The 26,429-nt window shown below is 34.7% G+C and overlaps 2 protein-coding genes across 5 annotated transcripts; both read left to right on the top strand.

The window, feature by feature from the left end:
• Window positions 1-1,158: 1,158 nt before the first annotated feature.
• Window positions 1,159-11,950, top strand: LOC117613113 (prolyl 4-hydroxylase 1). 4 transcript variants are annotated; one of them, XM_034341762.1, is made up of 12 exons: window positions 1,160-1,388; window positions 2,561-2,608; window positions 3,727-3,795; window positions 5,145-5,194; window positions 6,044-6,109; window positions 8,054-8,128; window positions 8,789-8,863; window positions 9,007-9,077; window positions 9,171-9,222; window positions 9,338-9,427; window positions 10,642-10,734; window positions 11,485-11,950. In XM_034341762.1, the coding sequence occupies exons 1-12, from the start codon at window positions 1,325-1,327 to the stop codon at window positions 11,590-11,592; spliced, it is 861 nt and encodes a 286-aa protein (XP_034197653.1). In that variant the 5' UTR covers window positions 1,160-1,324; the 3' UTR covers window positions 11,593-11,950. The 4 variants fall into 4 exon arrangements, with proteins under 4 accessions (XP_034197657.1, XP_034197653.1, XP_034197669.1 ...); XM_034341772.1 differs by having other exon boundaries at window positions 1,320-1,388; window positions 3,727-3,799; XM_034341766.1 differs by lacking the exon at window positions 2,561-2,608 and having other exon boundaries at window positions 1,159-1,388.
• A 1,749-nt stretch (window positions 11,951-13,699) lies between these two features.
• On the top strand, window positions 13,700-24,789 carry LOC117627811 (signal peptide peptidase-like 3). Its single transcript, XM_034360063.1, has 14 exons — window positions 13,700-14,011; window positions 14,224-14,382; window positions 14,560-14,671; window positions 16,025-16,144; window positions 18,504-18,661; window positions 19,005-19,181; window positions 20,110-20,144; window positions 20,255-20,411; window positions 21,000-21,053; window positions 21,148-21,240; window positions 22,775-22,914; window positions 24,005-24,075; window positions 24,238-24,321; window positions 24,419-24,789. Exons 1-14 carry the CDS (start codon window positions 13,877-13,879, stop codon window positions 24,538-24,540), a joined length of 1,617 nt encoding a protein of 538 aa, XP_034215954.1. The 5' UTR covers window positions 13,700-13,876; the 3' UTR covers window positions 24,541-24,789.
• Window positions 24,790-26,429: the final 1,640 nt, after the last annotated feature.

Raw genomic sequence — 26,429 nt, 5'->3', positions numbered from 1 at the left:
GCCATGGCAAGATTAGCCCTAGGGCAGACACTATTCACGTGAATAGTGGCTGCCCTAGCCCCCTCCAGCAAAATGTGTTTCCAGCAGTTGGGGCTTGCCATGGCAAATACTATTCATTTTTTTGTTTTTTTCACAACTTTTTTTACTTAAACAATTAATTTGGATAATATTTTCGGATAAGATTTTTTGGTTTCTACGTTTCAATACTATTCATATTGGATAATATTTTCGGATAAGATTTTATTTTATTAGTTGTATTGGTTGGTATTTATAGGAAAAAAAAAGTATGGGGATTTGGTGTTAAAAGTGAAGAGTATTGGTTGGTATATATAGACATTGGCGAACCCAGAATTTTTGTAGCAGATGTGCAATATTGACTAAGTATGAAAAATAATTTTTTGGAATAATCATTTTCTCAAGATAATTTTTGGCGGCTTTTATTCCTTACACATCAAATAAGAAAACTTGATTTTATGAAATTTTAATATGAAGTATATATTGACTTAATGAGCCATCATTTTTAGCTTAAATCGTATTTTGCACTAAAACCGATTTTTCATATTTTGATTTGATGGGAATTTGATTTTCTAGTATTTTTATTTGAATCCAAATAGGGGGTACTTCCTTATTTACATTGTAAACTTAAGTAAATGGAGTAATATAAAAATAAATTAAAGTAATAGAAAAAAAAAAAATCTGCCTTGCCCTCGGGCAAGCACTCGGGCCAGTCTTGCCCTCCGGCCAGCCCAGTCTGCTGGGTCCCACCATTTGCCCGGGCTAGATTTTGTTGCTGGAAACCATTTTTTTGCCCAAACTCCCCCCAGCCCGAGTCCAGCCTTAGCTGCTGGAAATGCTCTAAGGGTTGGAGTTGCTCTTAATATCATCAATTAGATGCCCATCTAATGCCCAAGACTCTTCCCCACTATTCTTTAAGTCATTTTACCAATGCTTGTGAATCAAACTCAATCAGTATAGAAGAAAAGCTAACATTCCGAGCAAACTTCACCCCGAATTGAAGTTTAGGGGAGGTGGGGGATGTAGTACTTTTTTTGGTCAATTTAAAAAAAAAAAAAAGGGTAATTTTTTTTTTTTGGGCCAAAATTGTTGACTCTGGAAAGAAAAAAGAAAAACTTGACCAATAGAAAAAACTTTGACTAAAACATCAAAAACTCATTTGACAAATGCTGGATAATCCCGGCGTGGTGTAGAGTACAAAGCGTTCAACCGAAGCAAGCAATGGTCTTCAGAGAGTAATTCGTTCCTAGATTTCCCCCTTTTTGCTGCCACACAGACGCACGCTCCCTCTCTCTCTCTAACTGACGCCATGGCTGCTGCGATGAAGATTGTATTCGGACTGCTAACGTTTGTCACAGTCGGAATGATTATAGGTAAAACCAAATCATCAAAGAAATTTCTATTATCTTGATCATATACATACATGTACATGTATATACATTACATTATATTGATTTGTGTATATGTTGATTCTACGATTATATCTCGTTTCTATTTAACCAGAAAACTGTAGGAGTCGAAGAGGAAGTTTGAATCTTGGTCCAATGTTCTTATTATCCTTGATTTTCCTTTGGTTTCTCGAAAACCAACCAGAAAGCTCCTATCTGGATTTGATCTGGGTATTGGATATTAGGTTCGGAATCAAACTAATGTAATGCAGATTCATAACTTTAGGAATGACCAACGCCACAAATAGGTTCATTGGACTTGGATTCTTAGGGCATATCATAAGGGCTCTTGGTAGGAATAATTAAAAAAAATATTTATAGACAGCACTTTCAGTGCAGTATTTTGGAGTGAAAAATTGTACATCTCTGGTCGAGATTTGTCAAATTAATCTAGCTCCGAAGTTTGTTGAGATGTGATGCATTGATTTCTGGCTATGCGGATTGGTAAGTATGGTAAAGGAAAAATTAGAAACATTGAAGTTATGCACAGCGTTGTAAGCTCACAGCTAAAATCTTTGCAGATATATGTGTATCCCAAGATGTGCTACCTTTAGAAACCCCTGTGGTTGGACTGGAGGGATCAAAATGATGAAAGAAATGGAAGAACTTAAAAAATGAAACCTGTGATATCCTCCTTTTAAACAGGAATTTGAAATAACAGAGAGACATGTGGGCCAATGGCACTACACCCTACCCTAGTACTACGGATCACACAGAGCACAGAGAAGGTGTAGGCATGGGGCTGCAGTCTGGGGAATTTCCGGCCTTCCAATATCAACTGTCTTCCTTGCCTCTTTTGAAAACCTCTAGAGACTCCTGGATCAACCTGGAGACCTTAAGAGAGGATTATTATCTATTATCCTAAACAAACCCCACTACTATTACTGCTTACGCTTTACCCTCATATAATACATACAAAGAAAGAATTCTTTGTTCTTGGGTATGAATGTATGACTATTTTTAGCTATTCTCTTTTTTTCCATGTTAAATGTTTGGTGGTTTCTAACAAGCTGTTAGTTTGACATTACGTTTGAATGATTTTAAATTACTTTATTTTCAATAAGCGAGCATCTTCTGATTGTTTTTTTGAATCGCAGGTGCTTTGTTTCAATTGGCATTTATACGAAGATTGGAAGAGTCATATGGTATCTTGCAATTGATTAAATTTCATACAAAAATATATTATCTTGTAATTCCCCTCATACTTGCACGTTCAGCTCATGGTTGGGACTTTGTTAGACTTTTTTCTTTTTTGACATATCTTTCTTTCTCTACCAAGTAGAAGAGCTCTTGACAGATGCATATGGTGAAGTTCTTACTCATATATGTTAGATTTTTCTGGTTCTCTTTTTCCTCTTTGCAAACCTTAACATGGATCAGACTTTTTAGTCAGATTGAAACAGTCTTTTTGGCAGAACAATGGGCATCCTTTTCATCTATTTATATCATTTTTCTTTGTAAAACAGAATTTTCAAACTGGGCCTGGCATTTTTAAGAGCTGATCCATTGGATTGTAATTTTGGATAGAGTTTCATAAAAAATAATACAATTAAACGAGATTCAGGATAATTAAGATTCAAGTATGTACAAATTTTATGGTATTCCTTGGCATCAAACATTCAGAGATATATCCACTGCATGCTTTTGAGTGAAATTATGTTATCTTATTCAACCAGCAATAGTTGAAAATAATTGGCGATTAAGATACTAGAGTCATAGAAGCTATCATATGAGATCCTGCAAGAGATTAAAACCTGGTTTGTGTGTAACATGGTGTTGGACCTTGATTGAGGGAAATGAATAATGTCTGAAGAAAATTCGTTTATCTTTAGTTTATGTATTTTTTAAAAAGATCTGATTTGGATCTTCTTTTAATTCTACTAATTTGAATGTTCTTCTGGCATGCTTTTATTCTGTTTGTAAATGTCCCTTTTCCACCTTCGCTATGCTACACATCTTTGGAAGTATAATTTTCTTCATTGCTTAATATTCTGTGGGGTTTTTCCTTCTTTGTTAGGTCTATTTTGACAGAAATTGAGCTGTTACATTTAGTTGAGTAAATTGTACAATCTTCCATTTTTTTTAGGACTTTTTATTGTTGATTGAATCATTAAGTCTAAGACATTTTCTTTGTAATGCTTTATTCTTGTAAAGTGATATCATATTTCTTTTTATTGTTATTTTGTTTGATGATTTTATATCATGCGTATTTTGTTGTTATTCTATCACATGATTTATCTTGTTTAAAATTGGTCCTTTTTAGGCTCCGAGTTTCCATCTCCTAGAAGAGTGCGTAGAAGTCTAAATGATGGCTATCTCGAGTTGCCCGGAGGTTGGTATGGTTCTTATCAAGTTTTGTTTGGTAGAAAGATATGCCACCACATTTGTTCCTTATTTGAGTTTTGAATTAGAAAATAATAATTTTAGTCAATCTATTATTTTTCATAATTTATATTCTGATTCGGCTGCATTTAAGTAGGGTATTCATTACGATATGGCATTCAGCACCAAAGGAAAGGTTGTTGAGATAACTCTTTGTGTGGTTGAATATAACCTCTTGAATTTCTTGTGGATTTCTTTTTCTTCACTGTATATTCTTCTTTCTTTACCCCCTGACCTTTCTAAATAAAGCTGTTTAGTTATAAAAAGAAAAAAGAAAATTGGACGTAGGTGAGGACTTGATATTTACATTGTCTTTAAAATGTTTGACTTTGATTTATTGCAGTTATATTCTCTGTAGACACAACTTTATAATGCCAAGGAAAAAACCAAATGACACAATATCGTGGAGTTTATGGGATTGATATTAGGGTTGTTTGGCTCTGTAACAAGAACATGGGGAGGCTAAGGAGATTTTTTTAGTTTTTTTAATGAGAATTTATTCTTAGGTTTTGAATTTTATTAGTAAAACTAAAAATGAAAACCAGAAAGACATATTGGGCAATTAAAAAATAACGAGTGTAACTGAGGTTCTTTTCTTTTTGTTTTTTTTTCCACAGTACGTCAATTTTATTCACAAAATAAGGAAGAAGACCAAGGTGTCCTATACAATTACAATCCAAGTCCAAGGCTTTCCTAAAACGTGAAAACAAATTAAAAAGAAGGTTCCCTGTGACCAAAAGGACATGGTGTGCACAGTGAAGCACTTAAAGTACTTGAATTAGAACTCTTTTAAAATTGAAAAGAAAAAAGGTATCCCATTTGGAACTTCCACCTTCTTCAAAATGTGAAGATTCTGATTGGGAGAGGATCAAACTGAAGTCCATGGAAAGACATTTCCCTTGGGTTGGTTCAGCGTTTTAAAACACTTGTTCATAAAATGAATATACTTTTCTTCTTGTGCCCTTCATCACAAAGTTTTGCGTATGCATGTGCGAAGAGGAGCTTGAAGCTTGAATTCAGGAGTTAGTATTTGACACTGTTTTGACTCATTGTTTATATGGTGGGTGTTCCATTTATTATATTTATGCATGATGTCTTCTTTTCTGTTCTTGACGTTTTAATTAGAGTTATCGCATGCACAATAGATTTACTAGTAATGAATTAACCGTTTTTAAGTGTCTCTGAGTTTCTAGTATTCCAGTTGTTCCTCAGATTAGAAGAAGCTTGAGAAAGGATCATAATGGTGTTGCAAACATTTTTCCTTATCTAATTTGCTTTTCTTCTGTTTTGAATTCTCAGGTTCTCATTGGAACAATGACAAAGAAGCAAAAATTTTACGGCTTGGATATGTATGCTTGCATATTTAGCATTATTTTTCGTTTCTAGTCTTTAAGATAATCCCATGTCTGTTGGAAAAAGTATCATGCACCATTTGACATAAAGGACAATGAAAATTGGATGTTTTTCTAGAGAATGAAAAATTAATAATTAGAGACCTGAAATCCATGATGATTTAAATTTCTGGGATTTTTTGAAGTATGATCGTAATATCTCTTTAGTTTCCAATAACAAAGAAACAAAATATGATATGAAAAGAACCTATACATAAGTCATCTTATTCTGGTAACAGAGAAGATAAAATACATAAGTTCCCTTGATATAGCACAATACAAAAGAATATATATACTCCAGACTGTATGTTAGCCTATGTAGTTCTGTTAAAAGATTTTTTTTTTTTTTTTTTGAAAAGGAGAAATTTTATTTCATAAAAAAACCATACAGTGGTTCTGTTAAAAGATCAATGCAGGGCTTGTGGTTATTCTGTGTTCTTATGCTTGGTACTTTTTCTTTTTAATGTTTCTGCTCGAGGCTACAACTGGGTGAGTTTGGTAGAAAGTATAGAAAGGGCTTTTATTTTATTATTGGATGTGACTTCCAGAAAACCGTGACTCTCTCTCTCACACTCTCCCTCTCTGCATACAAACATGAAGATGTTCTAATTTATCTCTTTGTAATTTTTAAACTCATAATTTGCCCTTTCTATGCCTTCCTACAAGAATTACCTATTTCCACTTTTAGAACACCAGCTTATATCTTCACATCCCTTTTGGTTGAGAAAAGTGACGATGGAGATGTTTTTATGGTTGTTCAGTGCTTAAGTTGAATTTGATTTTTCTTTCTTTATCCTGTCAATGTAGGTCCAACCTGAAATAATTAGCTGGTCCCCTCGAATAATTGTACTTCATAACTTCTTGAGCATGGAGGTATGTTTATGTCATATAATAGCATCACCCTCTTCTTGTTGGCTTGTTTTTGCTTTACTCTTACAGTATTCTTTACGAGCTTGAACTAATTTTCTGTTTAAAATACGATACTACTGATAATATAAAGTGCCAAAAAATTAATCCCAAACACTGTCACGTACGGAACTTACCAAGCTGAAAAAGGTTGGTATATTGGAAAATTGAAGCATGGAATTATTTGGAATAATAAGTACAAACCCATAACATCTATGTCTGTCTGAATGTATTCAGAACAACCTGCTTATGTGGAAGTATGACTTCTGAATTCGTGATAGATTAATGGGTTAGCCTTTACACTTGTGAAATGACATTTGATGTAGGATACTTTTACAGCATGCTTGACTTTAGAGGTTACTCTAATAATTTAATAGCAAAAGGGATTGAAGAAATTAAATTAATCTTTCAAAATAAAATATTCAGCATGAAATTGTAAATTAAGCTTACTAGGGATTTATAATGAGAAATGAGAAACAGGTCATTTTCACTAACTTAAAATTTACTAGCTGAGTGCAAGGATGAAAATATTGGCAATACAGATATTATCAGGCCTTCAATTTACGGATATTTCCGGGGATATATCGATGTTGTTTTAGGTATCTGGGAAAATCGACAAAAAAGACAGATATTGGCTTAAAACCACGGAATTTTGAAGTGAAACTTTCATAGATAGTAAGCACATTATCAATGAATTTATTGAACAAATAAAATTCAAAATATACTAAGTATAAGATATGCATATGATGAAATGTACGTGCATATAATGCGCGATGAAAATCTTGAAAATAAATACAATTAGACTTAACACAACAAAGACAACATTATTCAAACTTAACCCAACCCAACCCATATACATAACCCAACATTATATTACAAGAGTGCGACTTAATGATAAAAGGAAATGAGAGATAAAAGATTAGGTGAAAAATAAAATCAAACACACAAGAAACCGAGCAACCAGAGAGAGGAGAGAATGAGCCAATGATAGCCGAAATGACTGAGAAGAGAATAAAGGAGAAGCTACTAAGTATTAGAGCTTGGTTTTTGACAATGATTCAGTGGCTGGGATCTATGATTACTTTCAAAACTGAAGACAAATTTCTGGGTTATTTGTATGGTATCGGGAAATATCGGTAAATATCGAGGATATCAGGGGTTATCGGGGATATATCGCCGATAAGGGGGAAGAAATAGGCTGACCCACCTGTATCTGTATCAACACCTAAAAAAAGGGATATATCGGGATATCGGCTGATATTTTCATCCTTGACAGAGTGTCACTCTTTGGGCCAAGTTGGTGTACTGGATTTTTAAAATGCTTTCTTTCCTTTTAGCTGCTATTTTTCTTTTCCTAGTGAACTAGAGGGGTAAGTAAATATTTTTCAGCTTATTCAAATAAACAAAAAACGTAAGTTCAGTTGATGCAATCCAATCAAGTGCTGGTATGTTTCTAGAAGAGATCTATAATGATTTTGGTGAGCCAGAAAAATTAGCAAGAGTCTAGTGGAAAACTGAGTTCATAGTACCAGAAGTGTAGTGGCCCTGCAGAGATGTCGGGGAAGCTTCTAGATTGCAGCAATAAATATTAGATGATTATGATGTTTAATTTGGACTTATCTATCTTCTATCTTGCCTCCATTTATCTCTCTCCCCTTTCCACTCAAATTCAAAATCAGTAGACAATGGATCATTTCTGACCTTGAAATACAAAGTTGCTATGCCCTACTTCTGATAGAAGTGTGAACATTCGCTTAATAATCTTAAGCTTTCAAATGCTGAGTGGTCAATAATATTTGCAAGCACATGTCAAATTGATTTCTGCTAGTGGATTTATGAAAGCTCTTGCATTATTCTTTAACTGTTCTAATCTGAAAAAGAAGTTACAGGATGTATTTATGGTCATTGCAGGAATGTGACAATCTTAGAACTATTGCCTCCCCTCGCCTTGAAGTCTCCACTGTAGTGGACACCAAAACAGGAAAGGTACGTATGATACCCTACTTATTATCTTACACTTCAAGTATCAGTCAACTCTTTGATGGATCTTAGCGCATTTTATGCAATGCATTAAGAAAATGCTTTGATATTGTTACTTAGAAAAAAAAATAATTTGGCAATGTGACACCCAAACTTCATTTTTGGTGGGAATCTACCACCTCCATTCCTTTCCATCCAAAATTTTGGTAAGTGATTATACTAAGAACACCCAAGTGATTTGAACTCTCAAAAGAATTTTTACACATCTCGCACCAGTGAGGTGTGAGGCACCAGTAAGATCTTCTCCTTCGAACCATATAACAGGTACTCACCTTCCCATGAGAAATAACCGAAGCTAACACCAGTACCTTAGGAGGTACTTTGGCCTTCCAAATAAGATATTTGCCCCCAGTAAAATCTTCCCTTATTATTTAATAAAATTTGTTAGTTGGATGAGAACCTGTTACTTTTGGTCAACAAGATAGCACTAGCAGAGTGACCTAATTATTCTTATGGATTTGGTATCTTTAGTATACCAAATTATTTTGAGAAGTACCCAATTTCGCACATGGGTCTCATCAAATTGTAATTGAGTACAAGAAATATTCTTCTTCTTCTTTTCCAGTTAAGTGCATTATTGATCATATTATGTATAATTTGTTCCAGGGAATAAAAAGTAGTGTTCGTACTAGCTCTGGTATGTTCTTGAGTCATGAAGAGAAAAAGTACCCGACGATACAGGTTAGTTTTTGTTTTGAGTTCAATTCTCTTCCATTTTACATTCAGCTTCATATTTGTACCGATTCAGAAGATACAATCTTTTTTTGCGGTAAAACAGCAAACAGAATTCCATCTAACTGTCCTTGTTTTCGTTTCCTTATTAGGCAATTGAAAAGCGTATTTCTGTCTATTCTCAAGTACCAGTAGAAAATGGCGAACTCATTCAAGTTTTAAGGTCAAGATTTTATTTATTTTAGAGTATGGTAAATTTCATGAACATGTAGAGTGATATAGTTCAGTATCAAGACTAACATCTGCAGCAGCACAGGTACGAAAAGAATCAGTTTTACAAACCTCATCATGACTACTTCTCTGACACTGTAAGTTTCTTTACCCTAGATTTGCAAGCATTAGTATGCCTTAGTTGCAGTCATGCTTAAATCCTTTCGTGTTAGCATTAAGAATCTAAATATTACTTCGGGTTTTTGTTAACAGTTCAACTTGAAACGCGGTGGTCAGCGAGTAGCAACAATTCTAATGTATCTAAGTGATATTGTTGAGGGTGGAGAAACATATTTCCCTCTGGTAATTTGTCTTTATGATTTGATGCTCTTTTTTATGCGGTTGTTCTTGATATATCATATATGTAGGTTTCAATGCTAAAAACAACACTTCTTTTACTTGGATACATGAAAATAAGAAAAAAAGGAGGCTAATTTACCTGCTACCTAATGGTTTCATGCTTCCAGAACTAGTGATAGCGGACATGGTTTTGGAGTGAAATATGGGGTAGGGGAGGGGACAGGTGCACTGGTGGAACTGAGGTGTTTCCTTTAGTGAAATTGGATCCACAACCAAGTCCCCCATTTTTCTTAAATAAGTTGGTGACTAGGTGGTTTCAATAGGTACATTTTTGTTATTGTTTCATTCCGTATTACGCTTCAACATCATTAAATTCAGTAACTTATGAAATTTTAAGTGGTAAGAGTCCTCCAATTTAAGGGAATAAATTATAGGAATCCCACAATTTATTTTATTTTAAATATTTACCTTACTCAAACACATAGACATGAAAGCACACATCAGCCGTACAGGTTTAACTGACATTTTGTTGATGTGTAGATTTCCATTTGATGCATGTATTAATGATGCATGGGCAATGGGTTTTTGGTCATTGAATGAGGAGTAAGAGTCATTTAGAGTGTTTTGGTAGTCAAAGAGTCATTGAGAGGGTTAATAAGTGAGTTCTAGTAAATATAAATAGTCATTTTTTGCTAAGAGGGTGCTTGAAGTCGCATTAAAGCTGTCTTTATAAAAAGAGATAGGACCTATGCAAAGCAAATAGATTTGAACAGTAAATTTTAAGTATTTTAACTCAGATTCTAATAACTCTTGTGCTTTGAGGTTTTCTCCTTGGTTTCTCCTTTAAGAAATCCTGGCTTCAACGATATTTTGGAGTAAGACCAACCCCTATTTCTACAATCTTTGGGTTATACTTCTTTTAAATTTACATCACTGTTGATTTTTATGTACCTGATTCGAGATTATATAGACATAATTTTAGTGTACCTGACACTATCATCTTTTTCTTTTGTTATGTCAGGTACATAAAAATCACTCACAACCCATATAACAACTTTATTCTACACATGACATTTAAATATATAATTAACCCAATCTTTAGTTCTCTTTCGATCCTCCTTTTCTTTTGTGGTCTTTCTTTCCACCCTTACCTTTGCACATATTATGTGTTGAATTTTGCACTGCTCATCTGTGTTTTAACTTGTGTGTGATTTCAGGCTGGTTCAGGTGAATGTAGCTGTGGTGGAAAAGTTGTCAGAGGTTTGTCTGTAAAGCCAGTTAAAGGAGATGCAGTACTCTTTTGGAGCATGGTAGTTTCCTTAATTTGTTATCCTCTTTATAAAAAATTGGGTCTGCCTTCAGTCCCTTGATCATATTAGAGGATGTCCTTGTTTTGGCACATCGTTTAACTTGCTATCGGTGGCATGCAATGCATGCCATATGTACAAAAGTGTATTAGGGTATGCGCTCAAATTCAAATGGCATGTCATAGATGAAAGGAAATTGTAAAGATAGGATCATAAGACCACACGCATAAAATTGTAGAGTTTTAGTGCCCATAATTTATTTATTTGTTTCTGAACCTGGATGCTTTAAATTTTGTTATTACAGGACATGATTAGTGATACTAATAAGTACTGGTTCATGCTTGTCAACAGTTAAGAAAATTATAGAAAATGAGCTAGGGCTGCTTGTTTGCTCTGCTCCGAGTGTAATATATGCTTGTATAATTGGGCGAGTATCCGTGATTGTAATCCAGGTGGTAGTAGTAGTCCTCTTAATTGTTCTGAAATGCCGGTTTCTGCTGTTTACTGACTAGGGAAATGAAAAGGGATATTCAAATATATAAATTATCAAAATATGATAATTTATAAGAATTGTTAAATGCCAGTTTAATTCGGTATATGAAATTGTATTACTGGTTGCATTATTGAAAACCAAATGATGGTTTGCCTTCTATGGTGATGAACTGATGCAATTTTGAATCCTATAGCTTTAAATGCAGTAGAGAGTGGTCTGGCTTCTATGCATGTCATTTTGTTTTTGCTTGCTTCTTTCAGGGCCTTGATGGACAATCAGATCCAAATAGCATACATGGAGGATGTGAGGTGCTGGCCGGGGAAAAGTGGTCGGCTACAAAATGGATGAGGCAAAGAACTACCTCTTGATTTTTAGCTTGCCCCTCTTATAAGAAATCTGCGAATTTTACTGTTGGGGGGTGGGGAGATGTGGGTCCATAACATAAGTAGCCTAGAGAGCCTGAAGTCTTTAGATACAACAGATTCCAAAACCAAGACGAACATGAAGCATATCAGCTCATCCCAAATGCCATACAATTCTAGGTAGTGGTGAGAAACAAATTTAGTCGATATCGACGATAGAAAGTGAAAAATGTAACATTTGATGTGTAATATATGCTGCGGAAAATAACTATGGTGATGAGCTGCATCTTTGTAACCAAATTGTCTTGTTATCAAAGAACGAAAATCCAAAATGCTTTTTTATGAAAACCTTTCTTACCTTTTATATTTTTGGCATATCTGTTGAAGGTTGAGGTGTGCACATCTGTTTTTCAAGACTAACAAAATCTGACCTGATCTTAAACTAAGATTATGGAGAAGACAACGACCAATTGCGAAAAAAAACAGAAGAAAAAAACTGAAGTTGGAGGTTGGCCATGTTTGTTACTCCGCAACGGAGTTAATGAATTTTGGAGATATATGAACAATTCTATTTTTAGCGTTTTCCTGGAAACACTTTTTAGAAATAATTTTATAGATATTTAGTTATGTACTTATTTTTAGCACTAATGATATAGATAAACTATGCACTATTTAATTTCTATAAACTCACTCAAAAAACGACAGTTTGGTCCTGTTGAATTTAATTTTTATTATTAAATTACTTTGATGATATGTTGAGTGTGTTGAGTTTTTTTATAAGGTTTTGGGGTTGTGTTTGTTTTAAGAAATTGATGACAGTTTTGTAATTTATAGGAAGTTAGAAGCCTTTTTGCTATGTTGTAAATAAACTTTAGGTGTGTTTCTAAAATTCGTTTATTGTAGGAGTTTTTTTAATATTATTTTTTATTTATTTATAAATAATTTGGGTATATAGGCATAATAGGGAATCCCTGTTAATTTTATTAACATGTCCCGAACAACAATTGCTTTCTAATATGCCAAGTTTTCCAAGATAATTTTCGGAGTACATATTTATTTTGGGTTTTATCACAGCCGTCCTTAAGTTATGAAACTATCATATGGTCCTTTGTTTTTTTATTATAGTTTTTTGCTATGAATCATCCTTTCAAGTTAACTTCCACACAACAATTTTGTCCTTGCCGTTGGATATTGTTAAAAAATTTGTGTCATGTGGACTAAAGTTATAATTTTACTAGAAACCTCGACCTCCACATATGCTAGCCTATGCATGTCCTTATGAGGAATTTACTGTAGGAGGGCAATGTTTATTTATTTATAAAAACAATTATGAAGTGGGAGGGAGAAAGTAAGTGTCAAATTGAGTTGAATTACTACAGTACTCTTGGTTTTTAAAACGAGTATAAAATGCTAACGGGACTTATCGAGTGAAAAATAATTTTGATTTACAATCTAGTGGTCTTAGTTTCTAACTTTCATAACGTGGTAGTGTGTGTGAGAAACCTTCTACCCTTGTAGACTATTACTTGTATTAAAAAAAACAAATATTAAAACTATTTTGTTCAAAAAGACTATAGTTGACATTTTATCCTATTACCCAAATAGTATAGATTTTCATTTTATACATTTTATCCTATTACCATATTTGAAACTGCTTATGTACGAAGTACATTTGATCATACATGCCTTTATTGAAAAGTGCTTTTGGTAGACACACATTGAAATGTTTATTAAAAAATTCAAGTATTTTATGAAAAAAAAAAATTAATTTAAAAAGTACTTCTTGAAAAAATACCTTTGGAACCTAAAAACACTTCGAATGTTTTTTGTCAATATTTTTAGAAGCAATTTAGCCATTTTAAAAGTACCTTCTAAAAATGACATAAAAACACTTCCAAAAATGACATAAAAGCAGATTCAAACAGGGCATAATTTTACAGTTGAGAGAGCTTGTGAAAAGTGCATTGGAAAAAGAACGACTTTGGTTCCCACTTCTATTACGCGTCACCTTTTGTCTGGTGTCCGTCTACCGGTCTTGGCATCACGTAACGTCGTCGGTGGACAAATAAAATTATATATTTCGCCATTTCCAGCTTTCTTTTTACCTTAGGAGCAGAGAAAAAAGAAGAAAGGAAGGAAAAAAAAAAAAAAAACCAATAGAAAAAGAAGTAAAAAAAAAAAAAACAATTCTCTTCCCTTTCTTCTTTCTCTGTTTCCTCAACATTGGATTGAATCGGTTCATAATTGAATTGCAAATTAGAGGAGTTTCGTTGACTGGTGGTGGTGTCCAATGGCGTCGGGTCTCCTCCGCCTTGTGTTATTGGTATCTCTGATTGCTCTGTCTTTGGCCCGTGGTGGAAACGACATGGTTTTGGACACCGATTCCACCCCAAAAACTCCCTCCTGTAACAACCCTTACCTAATGGTAAGCTCCTTTCATTTTTATACCTTTTGTTTTCAAGAGATTGAGTTCTTAATTTGTTTTTGAGATTTATGATGAAATACATGTTTGTAATCTGAGAATTGAATTACATTGAGTTGGGTTTTTTTGTTTTGTTTTTCTTCTGGAATTCAATTTCATACAGTTATTGTTTTCCTGCTAAAAACCCATTTGTACTGTTTCATCTAATTTCTCAGGCAAAGGTTAGGAATTGGGTTAATGGCCGTGAAGCCGAAACTTTTGAAGGGGCTGGTGCAAAATTTGGGGCTTTATTGCCTTCCGAAAAAGAAAACGCCGTCAAATTGCCTGTTGTTATCTCCAATCCCTTGAATGGCTGTAACGCATCATCTTCAAAGGTTTCACTTTGATTTTTCTTAAATGGAAAATTTCTCTGTTATCACTTTAGATGTGAATTTAAACACTTTAAATGTAGAAACAAAATGTGCCTTGAGGTTCTAGGATATGATCAAGCATCATTGTCTCATGGAACTCACTGTATTTGGGTGGATACGGTCTCTTTTTCACTCTTGCAGTTATCTGGCGCTATTGCCTTGTCTGCCCGTGGCGATTGTGAGTTCTCCGTAAAGGCAAAAGTTGCACAGTCTGGAGGTGCTAAAGCGCTGGTGGTGATAAATGACGACGAAGGTTGTAATTCTCAATGCACTTACTCATGTCATCAGCATTTCATCGTTTTGATTAACTAGGGATCATGATTCTTTATTTATTTTAAGGGAGCTGATTTTCCCACTCCTCTTTTGTCCACTTACACTCCCTTGTATGAGTAAAAAGTATTAAAAGACAAAAAGGAGTGTAAGTGGACAAAAGGGGAGTGGGAAAATCAGCACCTTATTTTAAATAAGAAAAATTAGTATGTGTTGGGAGTTGTGAGTAAAACTTGTGCTTGTAGGTATAAAGTTTTCATGCATCACAGAAAAGAGGTGTAGCATAACTTATAAAAATCAGTTGCGAAAGTTGTGCATGAACGTCCCCTAAGGGAGTACGGCTAGCTTTTTTGGAAATGGGGTTGGCTAGTGGTATTATTGAGGTTAGGGGGGATGGTATTATTTTTATTGGGATTCTTCTTGTAATGAGTTAGGTTTGATGCTTGAATTCATCCATATCACATTTCATCTATTCCTTATCTTTTAGGTATCTTTAACCGTATTTCATGCCACATACTCTAGGAGTTTTACTCTTTGGTCAAATGCTACTTCTAAGTGAACATTGTTTGACATGTAAATACTTATTTTTGGGAAATCCTGTGTTAACCTCTTCTGAATAGTGATATTTCTGATATGTGCCGACCTTTTCTACCTTCTCTTTTTCTGGTGGTCAGTTGACAATCTAAAGCAGCTAAAAGAAATTTATCAACCTGAAAATTTACTACATAAAATCCGAAAGCTATCATGCAAATGTTTGAATTAGAGCACAATTTCCTGTTCTGAATTTGAATGAAGAATACTGGGTCAGACTGTTACAATATTGGTACTGGATGCTGATGATGGTGCTGCAACATGACGTTCACTTGAGCATTGCTGGCGATTTGATTGTGTTCTGAACACTTTCTTAGCATACTATTTGTTTATTTACTATATTTATTAAACACCTTGCACACCTGAAGTTAAAAAGTAACTTTTTAAGTATCTGGCGAATAATTAAGGAATTTAGGTACCATAATACGAAGTTTAAATGCCAAATGGAATCTTAGAAATATGCGTAGGAGTTTTATGTATATTTATTGTTCCTTAGATCTATGTGTTTGATTTACTTTCTCTAGAAAATGTTATTTAAATTCTCTTTGAAGTAGCATAAAAAACCTGAAACTGAAAATGGTTTGTGGAAATTGTCTTACTTGAAATAGAACCTTAAGTTTAAATGTAACATCAGACTGAATTTTAGAAAAAAAGAAAAAGAAGTAATATGATGGGTAGTACTTGAGTCTAATTCTCTTTTTCCCTTAATACTAGTAAATTCTGATGTTTTCTCCCATTGTTTCAGGTCTTGCCAAGATGGCTTGTCCTGAGGATAGCACTTCTTTGAACATTTCGATTTTTGTTGTGATGATTCCAAAGTCAAATGGAGAAGCTCTCAAGAAATCTATTCAAGATGGAAAGAAAGGTTAGTTAGCTTTTGTTATTTATACATTTTTTTCAAATGCTTTCTACCTTCAATGCGGTTAGTGGTGATATACATAACATAATAGGAAGATGGCATACTGATGTGGGACAGTTAGGGAGGTCTGATTTAGGGCTTTTATAAAGGGTATTTCATAGCAAAAGGGCTTCCTTAATTGCAGCTTTAAAGGGGGAAGATTGATAGCTTTTTCAAGCGTTGGTTGGATTAGGTTTTTAATGTTGGACATATAGGTTCTCTATGAGGCTTGGTTATGGCAGGGAATTCCATAGAATTTGCAGAAACTTAAAATGGAAAGTAGAAGACAATACTAGGAAATAAGAACATTAAATTGCTGTGATTTACTTCAGAAGAGAGGATCAAATGTGTGCTTGTCTCCAAGATGGTGAGTTATGTTTTGTGTAGGGAAAAGGGGAGAGTGTCAATCATGTTTTTATTCATTGTTCTGCGGCTGTAAAGGTGTGGTCCAATCTGTTCAGTGAAGCAGGTTTGTCATAAATATGGCCAAAAGGAAGTTACTCTTTGCTAAGTGAAAGGGCTAGTGCTTTGGTGGGGTTAAAAGGGCTTAGGCTCTTTGGAATTTCAGAGCATTGGCCATCATATGGGTTATCTGGATGGAGAGAAACGAAAGAATTTTGATGATGATAGAGGGGTGGATGTGGAAGAGTTCTGGGAAAGAGTGATTTTTTGGTCATCTCTTTGGGCCTTAAATTTGTCTGCTGTTTTGTTAGATTGGTATGCGGTTCGCAGTTAGCTATTTTCGCTCTTAGTTTTGAGGCTGACCTGTATTGATTTTGTTTTATTTTGTTTTGTGCAGTACAAATGATCTTCTTGTCCATCACATTCTAGTTTGAGTTTGTGTTTGATAAAAATTTCTATTTTATGAAAAATAAAAGGAATGAAAGAGGAACATAACCTAACCATTACATTTAGGATTCCTTAGGCTTCAATCTGAAAAATTGAGACCATAGGTACCTATTACTGAGTTATCTCTTCACTGGCTTCTGTTTCCTCTGGGTCATGTTCTGGGGTTTACAGTTTCGTTGGAATTGGAGTGAAAGAGAGTTCCAAGAATATTCAGGTTCATTGTCTTGTATAAACAAGGTCTCCATGCATCCAAATCATGTTGTGGAAACATTATGGTCAACCCAGTCTTATGGTAATGTTTATTTGGATATTTTTCCTTCAATCGATTGACAATCAAATGGATCCTATTATTATTTGGAAGGCTGGTATTCCACCTAACATTCAAATTTTCACTTGGCTGGTGGCTGACATGCTTTAGAGATGGAATGGACTTCTTGTCCATCAGTTGTGTAGTTTGAGTGTATTTGATACAATTTTCTATCTTTTCAAAGAAAATAAGAAAAAGATAAAGATAAAGAAGGAAAAAAAAAACAAAGAAAGATAGACGAACATAACCTAAAGAGAGATTGCATCTAAGGGTTCCTTAGCCATGAGATCTTAAAAGTTGAGAGTATAGGTAACCATGGTCTAAGACAATCTATCACACTACAAGCAATAGGGAAACATATTCTTTACAACATAGTTCAAACCAAAATACAAGAAACACTTTTGCTTGCAACCAATATAGAAACGCAATATACAGCAACAATACTTCCAAGGTAGTGAACTAAAATACTGTGAAATTTAAACTAGGTTCTACAAAACCATTCTAGGACCACAGAGAACATTTTCTTCCATTCTAAAATCAAGATAACATATCTATTTACAGAATTATAAACTCTACAGGTGAGGTTGACCAACTTAGAGAATTGTATGTATGTATTCAGCATTAATGCATATACCAAGCTAACTTGTTCAATCTACCAAGATGCTCACCACATACAATCTTTAAAAAAAAATATAAGCATACCAACCTCGGGGAAAAGCATGAGACACAAAACAGCTAGTGCACTATGTATGTATCAAAGTGTTCAAGACAAAGACCCCAAAGACAAGCTACGAGGTTAAAGTTGGACTTGACATCCGTTTGAATTTGAAAGGGGTTAGTTCAGAGCAAGGGTGGGTCTTTATGCTCAAATGGAATTTGTCAGCTGGAACATTGGAGTTCTAGGGTGGATAAAAAGGAGAGCTATCGAAGAGGTGTTGAATGGGGAGGGGAAGACATAATAGTGCTTCAGGAAACAAAAAAAAGAAGTGATTGATAGTAGACTCATAGGTAATGTGTTTGAGGGCTGAGGTTTAAAGACAGGTTAGTTTGTCATAGTGTGTTATGTTAGTGAGGTTTAAAGACTAGGTTAGCTAATGTGATTGTACTTTTCAATTCTCAAATTTGTTTTATGTGAAAAAATATATGGATAACTCCTGTAACTTATTGCAGTGGAGCTTCTATTATATTCCCCCAAGCGTCCAGTGGTGGACTTCTCAGTTGTGTTCTTGTGGCTAATGGCTGTGGGAACAATAATAGTTGCCTCATTTTGGTCAAAGATTACCGCTCCTGAGAAGTCTGATGAGCGCTATAATGAACTGGCAGAAAAGGTTTGGACAGACTCAGTTTATTGTCTTTGGCTTTTACAAGAAAAATTGTGTGGTGATCAGGGATGAAGATATCAGTATTGATAGATATTTCGATGTTGGTGACCATCAACGGAAATGATTGATTTAACATTTACTAAAGTTTCATTTAAAACTTCCATGTTTTAAAGCAAATATCTATCATTCTGTTGACAGTCACTAATATCGATATTGAAACTGTAATGTAGCCCATAAATTTGAGTAACGGCATATTCCCGTTACGCCCGATATTTTCATCTCGGCCCTCGTGTTACTTCTATTGCTGTAATTATGGGTAATAGTATCTATATAATCTTTTATTGAATAGGAATCTAATACTGGAACAGCGAAAGATGATTCTGAGGACGAAGTCATGAATCTTAGCGTGAAGGGTGCTGTGTGTTTTGTCATAACAGCATCCGTTTTTCTGTTGCTACTATATTTCTTTATGTCTACGTGGTTTGTCTGGGTGCTGATCGTACTTTTCTGCGTTGGCGGTATTGAGGTACTGTGATAAATTCTGTTTTTTATTTTCTTCTTGATTAAATAAAAGTCTGCTTGCCAAGTAGTGGGAATGAACAAAATTGACGATAAACAGAGTTCTTGGCATTTTTGTTCTTGAATTTGAGAATGTTTCTGGTAATGAAATATTTTGGGTGTTGGGAATTAAACAAGTAGAACTGTGCATTACAATCTATAAAATACAGAATAATGCACTTTTTTTTGGACAAGATATAACTTTCATTAAGAAAAATGCAATTGTACAAATCAGAGGACAAGATGTCCACTGTCCTAAAATCCTACTAACAGCATCAAATAACAACATAAGCAGCATATTATACTAGTCAGAACCATTACCAAAAAAAAATCTACATAACAGCAGCTTTCCACTCTGAAAAAGTGGAAAAGAAAGATCTAGCCATAGATGGTGAGGATATTGAGGCTCATAAAGATTACCAGAGCCAAATCCTATCCCCAAACATCTTCAGACTACTCCCCGCCACATCCTGAATGCTTTTGCATTTTATGGAAGGGATGGAGGAAATGTAGAGTATATTGGCTTTACCTGTATTGTATCGCCTATTGATTCCTTATTTTTCTTTGAGATGTTGAATGGTAACATTCACCCTTTCTATTTGAGTTCTTAGTTGAGCAGTTATGTTGGCATTTTGTTGCATCCTAGAAAGCTCTTTATGAGAATGGAAAAGACAAAATTTTTTTTTTTGGAACATATTTTTTATTGAAAAGCAGGAAAAAGGTGAAAAAAAAGAAAGACTTAGAGAATAACCTGAGAAAAAAATATTGTGATATACTCTGGTACAAGCACAATCTTTTTGGGTTGTTCTCTCGAATGTGTTTTATGTGCTACTTTCTGTCATTCTCCCGTATTATTACTTGTGTGTCATGCTAGTTGATGTAGCTTTTGTTTTCAGGGAATGCATAATTGTCTATTAAGCCTGATTTTGAGGTACACTCCACATTTATTTCCAGTTTCTGCTAAACCTATCACTAGCTGCAGTGCATGCAATAATTTCTTTCAGTCGGTGTTCCTTCATGTCTCTACTACTTGTTGAGCAGAAAATGGAGAAGTGGTGGACAGAAGACAATAACTTTGCCTCTCCTGGATGAGGTGTCGATTCTCTCACTTGTTGTGCTGGCTTTGTGTGTGGGGTTTGCAGTTTTCTGGGTTGTAACACGACGGGCATCATATTCGTGGGTTGGCCAAGATGTTCTTGTAAGTTTCAAGTTTTGATATATGTGTTCTAGGCTAATCCTATTATGCATTCAGCGAAATTACCTGCAGTTGCAGCAATTTGAATATTTTGAATGCTGAATACTTTGTAAAATAGAGTGGTTGGATGTCCAGACTACAGTGGGTCAGTCTTCTATTCTACCATCTCAGAACATTTCTAACCGCCATACTTGCAAGATAGCTTTTACGTACCACCCCTTTAGTTAAGCTGTTGATGGCAGTCTGATGCATACTATTGCAAATTTGGATATATGCATTTTTTTTTAACATTTTTTTTGCTCTTACTTTGTGTTAAGATAGTCACCCAAAGTTCTTCTGTGAGCCTAAGTTGAGTTGTTTGTGGGTTAACTATGGACTGCTGATATCTTGGGAAGAAACCTGAAATTTTACAATGTTATGCCATATGGATATGCATCTTTCACAACTTGCCTACCATTTTTAATCTGCCGGTTTTTAGCAACATGTTAATCCTGGTTGTCTACATGGTGCGTCAACGTGTGTTGAAGATGGTTGTAGACCTCCTTCGATCCTTTAATTCACTTCTGCTACTTAAATATCATTTTTTGACAGGGTATCTGCTTGATGATAACAGTCTTGCAAATTGCTCGATTACCTAATATCAAGGTACCAGTCCTTTTGTCATGTAATTAATGTATCAGTCCTTTTGTCATGTAATTAATAAATCAGTCCTTTGTCTCATAATTCTAACATGTCTCAGGTTGCTACCGTACTACTTTGTTGTGCATTTGTCTACGACATCTTTTGGGTATTCCTGTCACCCTTAATGTTCAAAGATAGCGTCATGGTTGTGGTAAGTTCTGATCTCCGTTTTTCTTCTTTTTCTTGGTTTATTAGATTACAAGTTGCATTTGTTTCATGTTAACCATGCAAGCTGTTGTCACAATTTTGGTTTGTGAGAACATTGAGAAGGTAGACCAGTTTATTTTTTTTTGGAGCCATTTTGCTTATTGGAAGTCAAAATTGCAATGGCTGGAGAAGCCTTTTTTTTTTCCCCCCCTTATCATGCTCTATGTTTAAAGCATTCCAAGCTTCAGATAGATTACCTTAGGAGTTCTCATGATTTCTGAAGGATGTTGCAAGCATAAGTTTCTTCATATATTGGTTTGTCTATTCCATAGGTCTTTCTAGTTCCAAATTCTAGGATGATTTAACCAAAATAGGCCAGAAATTTTCCCGTAGGATTCACCAAGCTACATCTTTCTTAGCTATTAACTGATGTTCTTTATTGTTGTACCAACTTTGGTGAATCTAGAAGATGCCTATATAGCATTTATATACCTTGAACTGGAAAGTGCATAGGTTTTGTCTGAAATTCATCAATTGAAGTTTTGGGGTGTATTTCTTTTATTTATCATTCTGTTGAGGCTTATTTTATAAAATGATTCTACATTTGTTTTGCATCAGAAGTGAGTTTTAAAAGTGGAAAAATTATATACTTAGCTTCTTTATGGTCATCATTATTAAGGATATTCACTTTAGCGTAATTCATCTTGACATCAATCTTATGTGTAGGGTTTTGACATCCATTTTATTTTATTCTTCCACCTAACATATTATAATGAAATTTGGAATAGCAATCATACTAGTGTTGTAATTGTAAAAATGTTAGCAGCAGTCTAGGTGGTGGCCCAATGTTAAGGCGTAAAGATTTTTAATTATCTAACCTGACTTTGGTTGTGTCCATCGGTCCACCAGGCCAGTAGCCTGGTCATTGGGCGATGTGGCAGAGTACAGCGTTGACAAGTTTGGACTGGTTGGTTTTGTCTTTACATATATAAAGCATATGCACATGCACATATATTTCTACACATAATAAAAACATTGCTTATATCATATCATGGTAATTCCAGCCCACCCCCCCTCCCTCCCTTAGGAAAATACTTGTTCTGGTTCACATCCATATTACGTCATAAATACTTAACAAGAAAATCTATTGGGCATCCTATGATTCCTGTTACAATTTATTTTCTCTTTTGGATGGTTGGTACAATTTTTTGTTGTTGTTATTTTAGAAATCTTCTACTAATGCTTTAAGGTCAATTGGTTCACCAACAAAGTCTCCAAGAATAAATGTCTGACATCTTATGCTTGTGATCCCCGCTTTAAGGTCATTGGTTCACGAACAAAGTCTCCATGAGTAAATGTCTGACATCTTATGCTTCTGGTGCCCATTTCGAGTAAACTTGTGTTCATGCATGTCTAATGCTTGTGCTTACATGATATACATTGCCGGGCAATTGATTCAAGAGTGCCCGATGGGCTTGACTGTTGTATTAGCTTTGACACATGACTGCTTTTATTAAATCCACATATTTCTCTTATAGGTTGCCAAAGGTGACAATAGTGGTGAAGGCCTACCAATGCTCTTGAGAATCCCTCGCTTTTTTGACCCCTGGGGTGGTCAGAACATGCTTGGCTTTGGGGATGTTCTGTTTCCGGGTTTGCTTATTGTATTTTCTTACAGGTACTGATTTCTGTTCCAATCAACTTTCTATTTGTAAATAGCATATCAAATAACATTTGCCAGGTTTACTTTTTAGTTAAATTAGACCTAGGTCCCTATTAACACATTTTCTTTTTGGAAAGAGTACAATATATCCTTTTTTGATTAAGTCCTTGAGCTAGTTGACTAATTGGAAAAAGTCCTTAGTTAAATGTGATTCTCTCTGGTTAAAATGAGATTTTTATCATTATATAGCATACGTTCCCAAAATCCCCGTACCAAGTTTTAACGGTTATATCTGTGAGTGCGAAACATTATGATGATATGTAGAGTGATGTATTTGTGAAAGAGATGCATAAACCTTGGTCTTCTTAAAATATCTCAAAAAATGTTAGAATATCTCAAAAAATGTTTAAGTTTTATGAAAAAAGAGATGTAAAATGAAAGTTATGATATTTTAAAGTCATATAAAAAGTCATATAAAAAAAAGTCATGTAAAAAGTGAATGGGCCTTTTTGAATATCTCCAGTTTCTTTAAAAATCTCCTGCCATACCTTGAGATCCAGTTGATTTGACAACAGCTCCTCTTCCTCCCTAGCCCCTTCCACTTCAAGAGACACCAACTTTACCCAATTCCGCCACCCGTGTACACCCACCAAATTCGCCCCTGAATTACCTGAAACCATCACCATACTTTTAAGACCTTCCTCACCAGCCTCCAAGTCCAGATCTGCTTCACCGAAACCGAACCTCTCGTCCTCATCTGAGTCTCCAAGAATTGAGTCACTTTTTGATGCAGAACATGCTCTCCAATTGTTGTCTTTTTAACTTCCTGACTTATATTTTTAGTTCTCCTATTGAACCCCAAAGTTGTCGGGGCGTAAAACCACAAAATGACTAACATCATTGTTTTGTGAATGCATGCTGAACTTATGTGTTAAGCTTTGTTAGATGGCCTCATTAATTATAATTAAATAGATAAAATTAACGAGGTCACCTAACAAGCTGTTGCTTTCAATTTCTTTTTTGTTTTTAATTTGAAAATTTTGTGTGCATTGCTTTCAATCTATCTTTCTTAATTTTAAATCTTGTCTGGGCTTGGCTGTCTCAGGTTTGACAAAGAAAATAAGAAGCGTGGAATTAGCGGATATTTCCTTTGGTTGGTAATTGGCTATGGAATCGGTGAGTGCTCTTGCAACATCTATCTGTTTCATGTTATACACTTTTTCTTCATATATTGGTAGTTTATTAATTTCATTTACTTTTAATAGCTGGCTTCTAACATGACCAAACTATGCATGTTCATCTTGTCTTAGTACTAATGGATGGTAATTCTTGTTCCAGGACTTGGTTTTACGTACCTGGGTTTATATCTCATGAACGGGAATGGTCAGCCTGCTCTCCTATATCTTGTTCCATGTACACTAGGTAATGTCAAGGAGTTTTTCATTTTTTGGCCAATAGAATTATCAGATGTTTTACTTTGTCTTCTATTCCTTCCTGCTTATCCTGCTCTGGTAATCAGGTGTTACGGTGTTTTTGGGACTGATAAGGCGTGAGCTAAAACAACTTTGGGAGTATGGCACGGAGCCAGAGGTATCGCGAAGTACCGTTGAGCCTGCTGTAGAAGGCACTAGAGCAGTCTGACTGCCCCATCTCTTCATATGATTGGAGTTGATGCTGATCTTCATAAGGCTTATGGTGTAAAGAGATTCATTTGTTTCTTTTGTACAAGAATATGTGCTCAACATGTGCAGAGAATACAGTGGTAAAGGGCAGTGCTAGCTTTTAACATTTCAAGTATATCACTTTGCCATTTGCTGTACTCATGTATGTATATTATCCTTTTTTTTTATATAAATAATTTAATGGCCAAGACTCAGTTATTCCTAGTAATTTCTTTCAGAATTTAGATCTTATCCTTGTCTTTGCAATCCTTATTTTTCAATCTAAGTTCTTTATGAAATCAAAGTGTTCTTCCTAGTAAAACCCAAAAAACATTATTACTTATAGATTTTTATTAAGTGACTGGAATTAGAAACCAAGAATTTCCTAAAGGATGATTTGGATCCACACTGGAATATACTCTTGATTTTTTATGTTGATTTAATCTTTTATTTGGTCTCTGCATTTTATACCGATTATTTTGTTCTTGAGTAGTGTTGGATGCATCAGTACATTCGAGCGATAATTATCAAATGCTTAAGATTTATCACTCTATCTTAAGAGGACCAAATTTTTGTACCAAACTTTAGCAAGGAACATTCATGCTTAAATAATCCGTGTTTATTGGTGTTTATTGTAGTCCATTTTTGGTACCTTATGTACGAGTTTCTTATTTAAATTAAGTATGTTTATTGGTTTAGGGTTTAGAGTTCAGGGTTTGGGGAATGTTAAAGTTTATTATCAATATGAATTCCCTTGATGGCAACGTCTACGGTACACCTGTGTACCCATACACCATCTATTTTTAATTTAATTAGCATGTGCTTTTGTTTTGTTTTTTATTTAGAAACCTGCTATAGTAGGTCAAGGGTTCGTCATGACTCTTTCCTTGCTCTTCAAACAATCTCTGCGGTTGAACTTCAAACCCCAAAAAATCTCTGCTACTGAACTTGGTCCTCTGCAAGTAGTGAAACTGCTAAACTTGGTGCCGCTGCTTGTGGTGAAGTTTGTCATCTCCTCCATTGGTTGTCAGATATTTCCTAATGTATAAAGCACTAGATATCACTGGGTTTGGAGTTTTCTAAGGTTTATCTATCTTCCAAAATGTTTTTGTAGCAATAGCAAGGGTCTCTAAGTTCAAACTTGCAGGCAAATTTTTTTAGCAGGGTTTGTAGGAGTAGACTTTACTGTATATCGATTTGGCAATTGATGGGTATGGGTATCAATCGGGCAATTGTGGGTATCGATTTGGCAGTTCTGGATTATCGATATAGCAATTCCTGGATATCGATTTGGAAATTACGCCATTTTGGTTGGGGAATTATTGTCTATCGCTTTGCCATATTATAAATTATTGCCAAACTGATATTGAGTAATTACCAAAGCGATAAACAATATTGCAACTTGATGAAAACTTATAATCACCCACTATCCATTATTCACTAAATATTGTTTGGTGAATGCAGTTTCATAATAGACTGTTCATTAATTGAAATTATAATATGGTAGGAAAGAAAAATAAAGGGAATAGCAAAGGGGAAAAATACAACAAACGACGACTCAAAGATGACAAATAGTCGTAAAATTGGCTCTTTTTTTTTTATTTTTTTTATTATAAACTATTTGTCAGTGCTAAATGACTTATCTAGTCCATTAAGGGGTCGTTTGGTATGGTGGACTGTCATGGACTGGACTAAGTCCTGGGACTGTCGTGGATTAGCTCGGATTGGCTTAAGTTGGATTAAGTACTGACCTACGTTTGGTGTTGTGTCAGACTAAGAAGTTGGATTGTAAAAATAGTGAAGACCTACGTTTAGTGCTGTGTCTGACTAAAAAATAATTCTTGTAATATTTAAATTTAATTGGAAATT

This window comes from Prunus dulcis, chromosome 1 (assembly GCF_902201215.1).
Source record: "Prunus dulcis chromosome 1, ALMONDv2, whole genome shotgun sequence".
Lineage (NCBI taxonomy): Eukaryota > Viridiplantae > Streptophyta > Magnoliopsida > Rosales > Rosaceae > Prunus > Prunus dulcis.
Note: the sequence above shows the minus strand (reverse complement) of the source record. Positions and strands in the feature narration are given on the sequence as shown.

Coding starts and splice junctions, on each gene's coding strand:
- LOC117613113 (XM_034341762.1), top strand. CDS start 1,325: ATGGCTGCTGCGATGAAGATTGTATTCGGACTGCTAACGTTTGTCACA. Junction 2,609..3,726: donor AAGATTGGAAGAGTCATATG/GTATCTTGCAAT, acceptor GGTCCTTTTTAG/GCTCCGAGTTTCCATCTCCT. Junction 5,195..6,043: donor AAATTTTACGGCTTGGATAT/GTATGCTTGCAT, acceptor CTGTCAATGTAG/GTCCAACCTGAAATAATTAG.
- LOC117627811 (XM_034360063.1), top strand. CDS start 13,877: ATGGCGTCGGGTCTCCTCCGCCTTGTGTTATTGGTATCTCTGATTGCT. Junction 14,383..14,559: donor GTAACGCATCATCTTCAAAG/GTTTCACTTTGA, acceptor TCACTCTTGCAG/TTATCTGGCGCTATTGCCTT. Junction 24,076..24,237: donor GGTAATTGGCTATGGAATCG/GTGAGTGCTCTT, acceptor TTCTTGTTCCAG/GACTTGGTTTTACGTACCTG.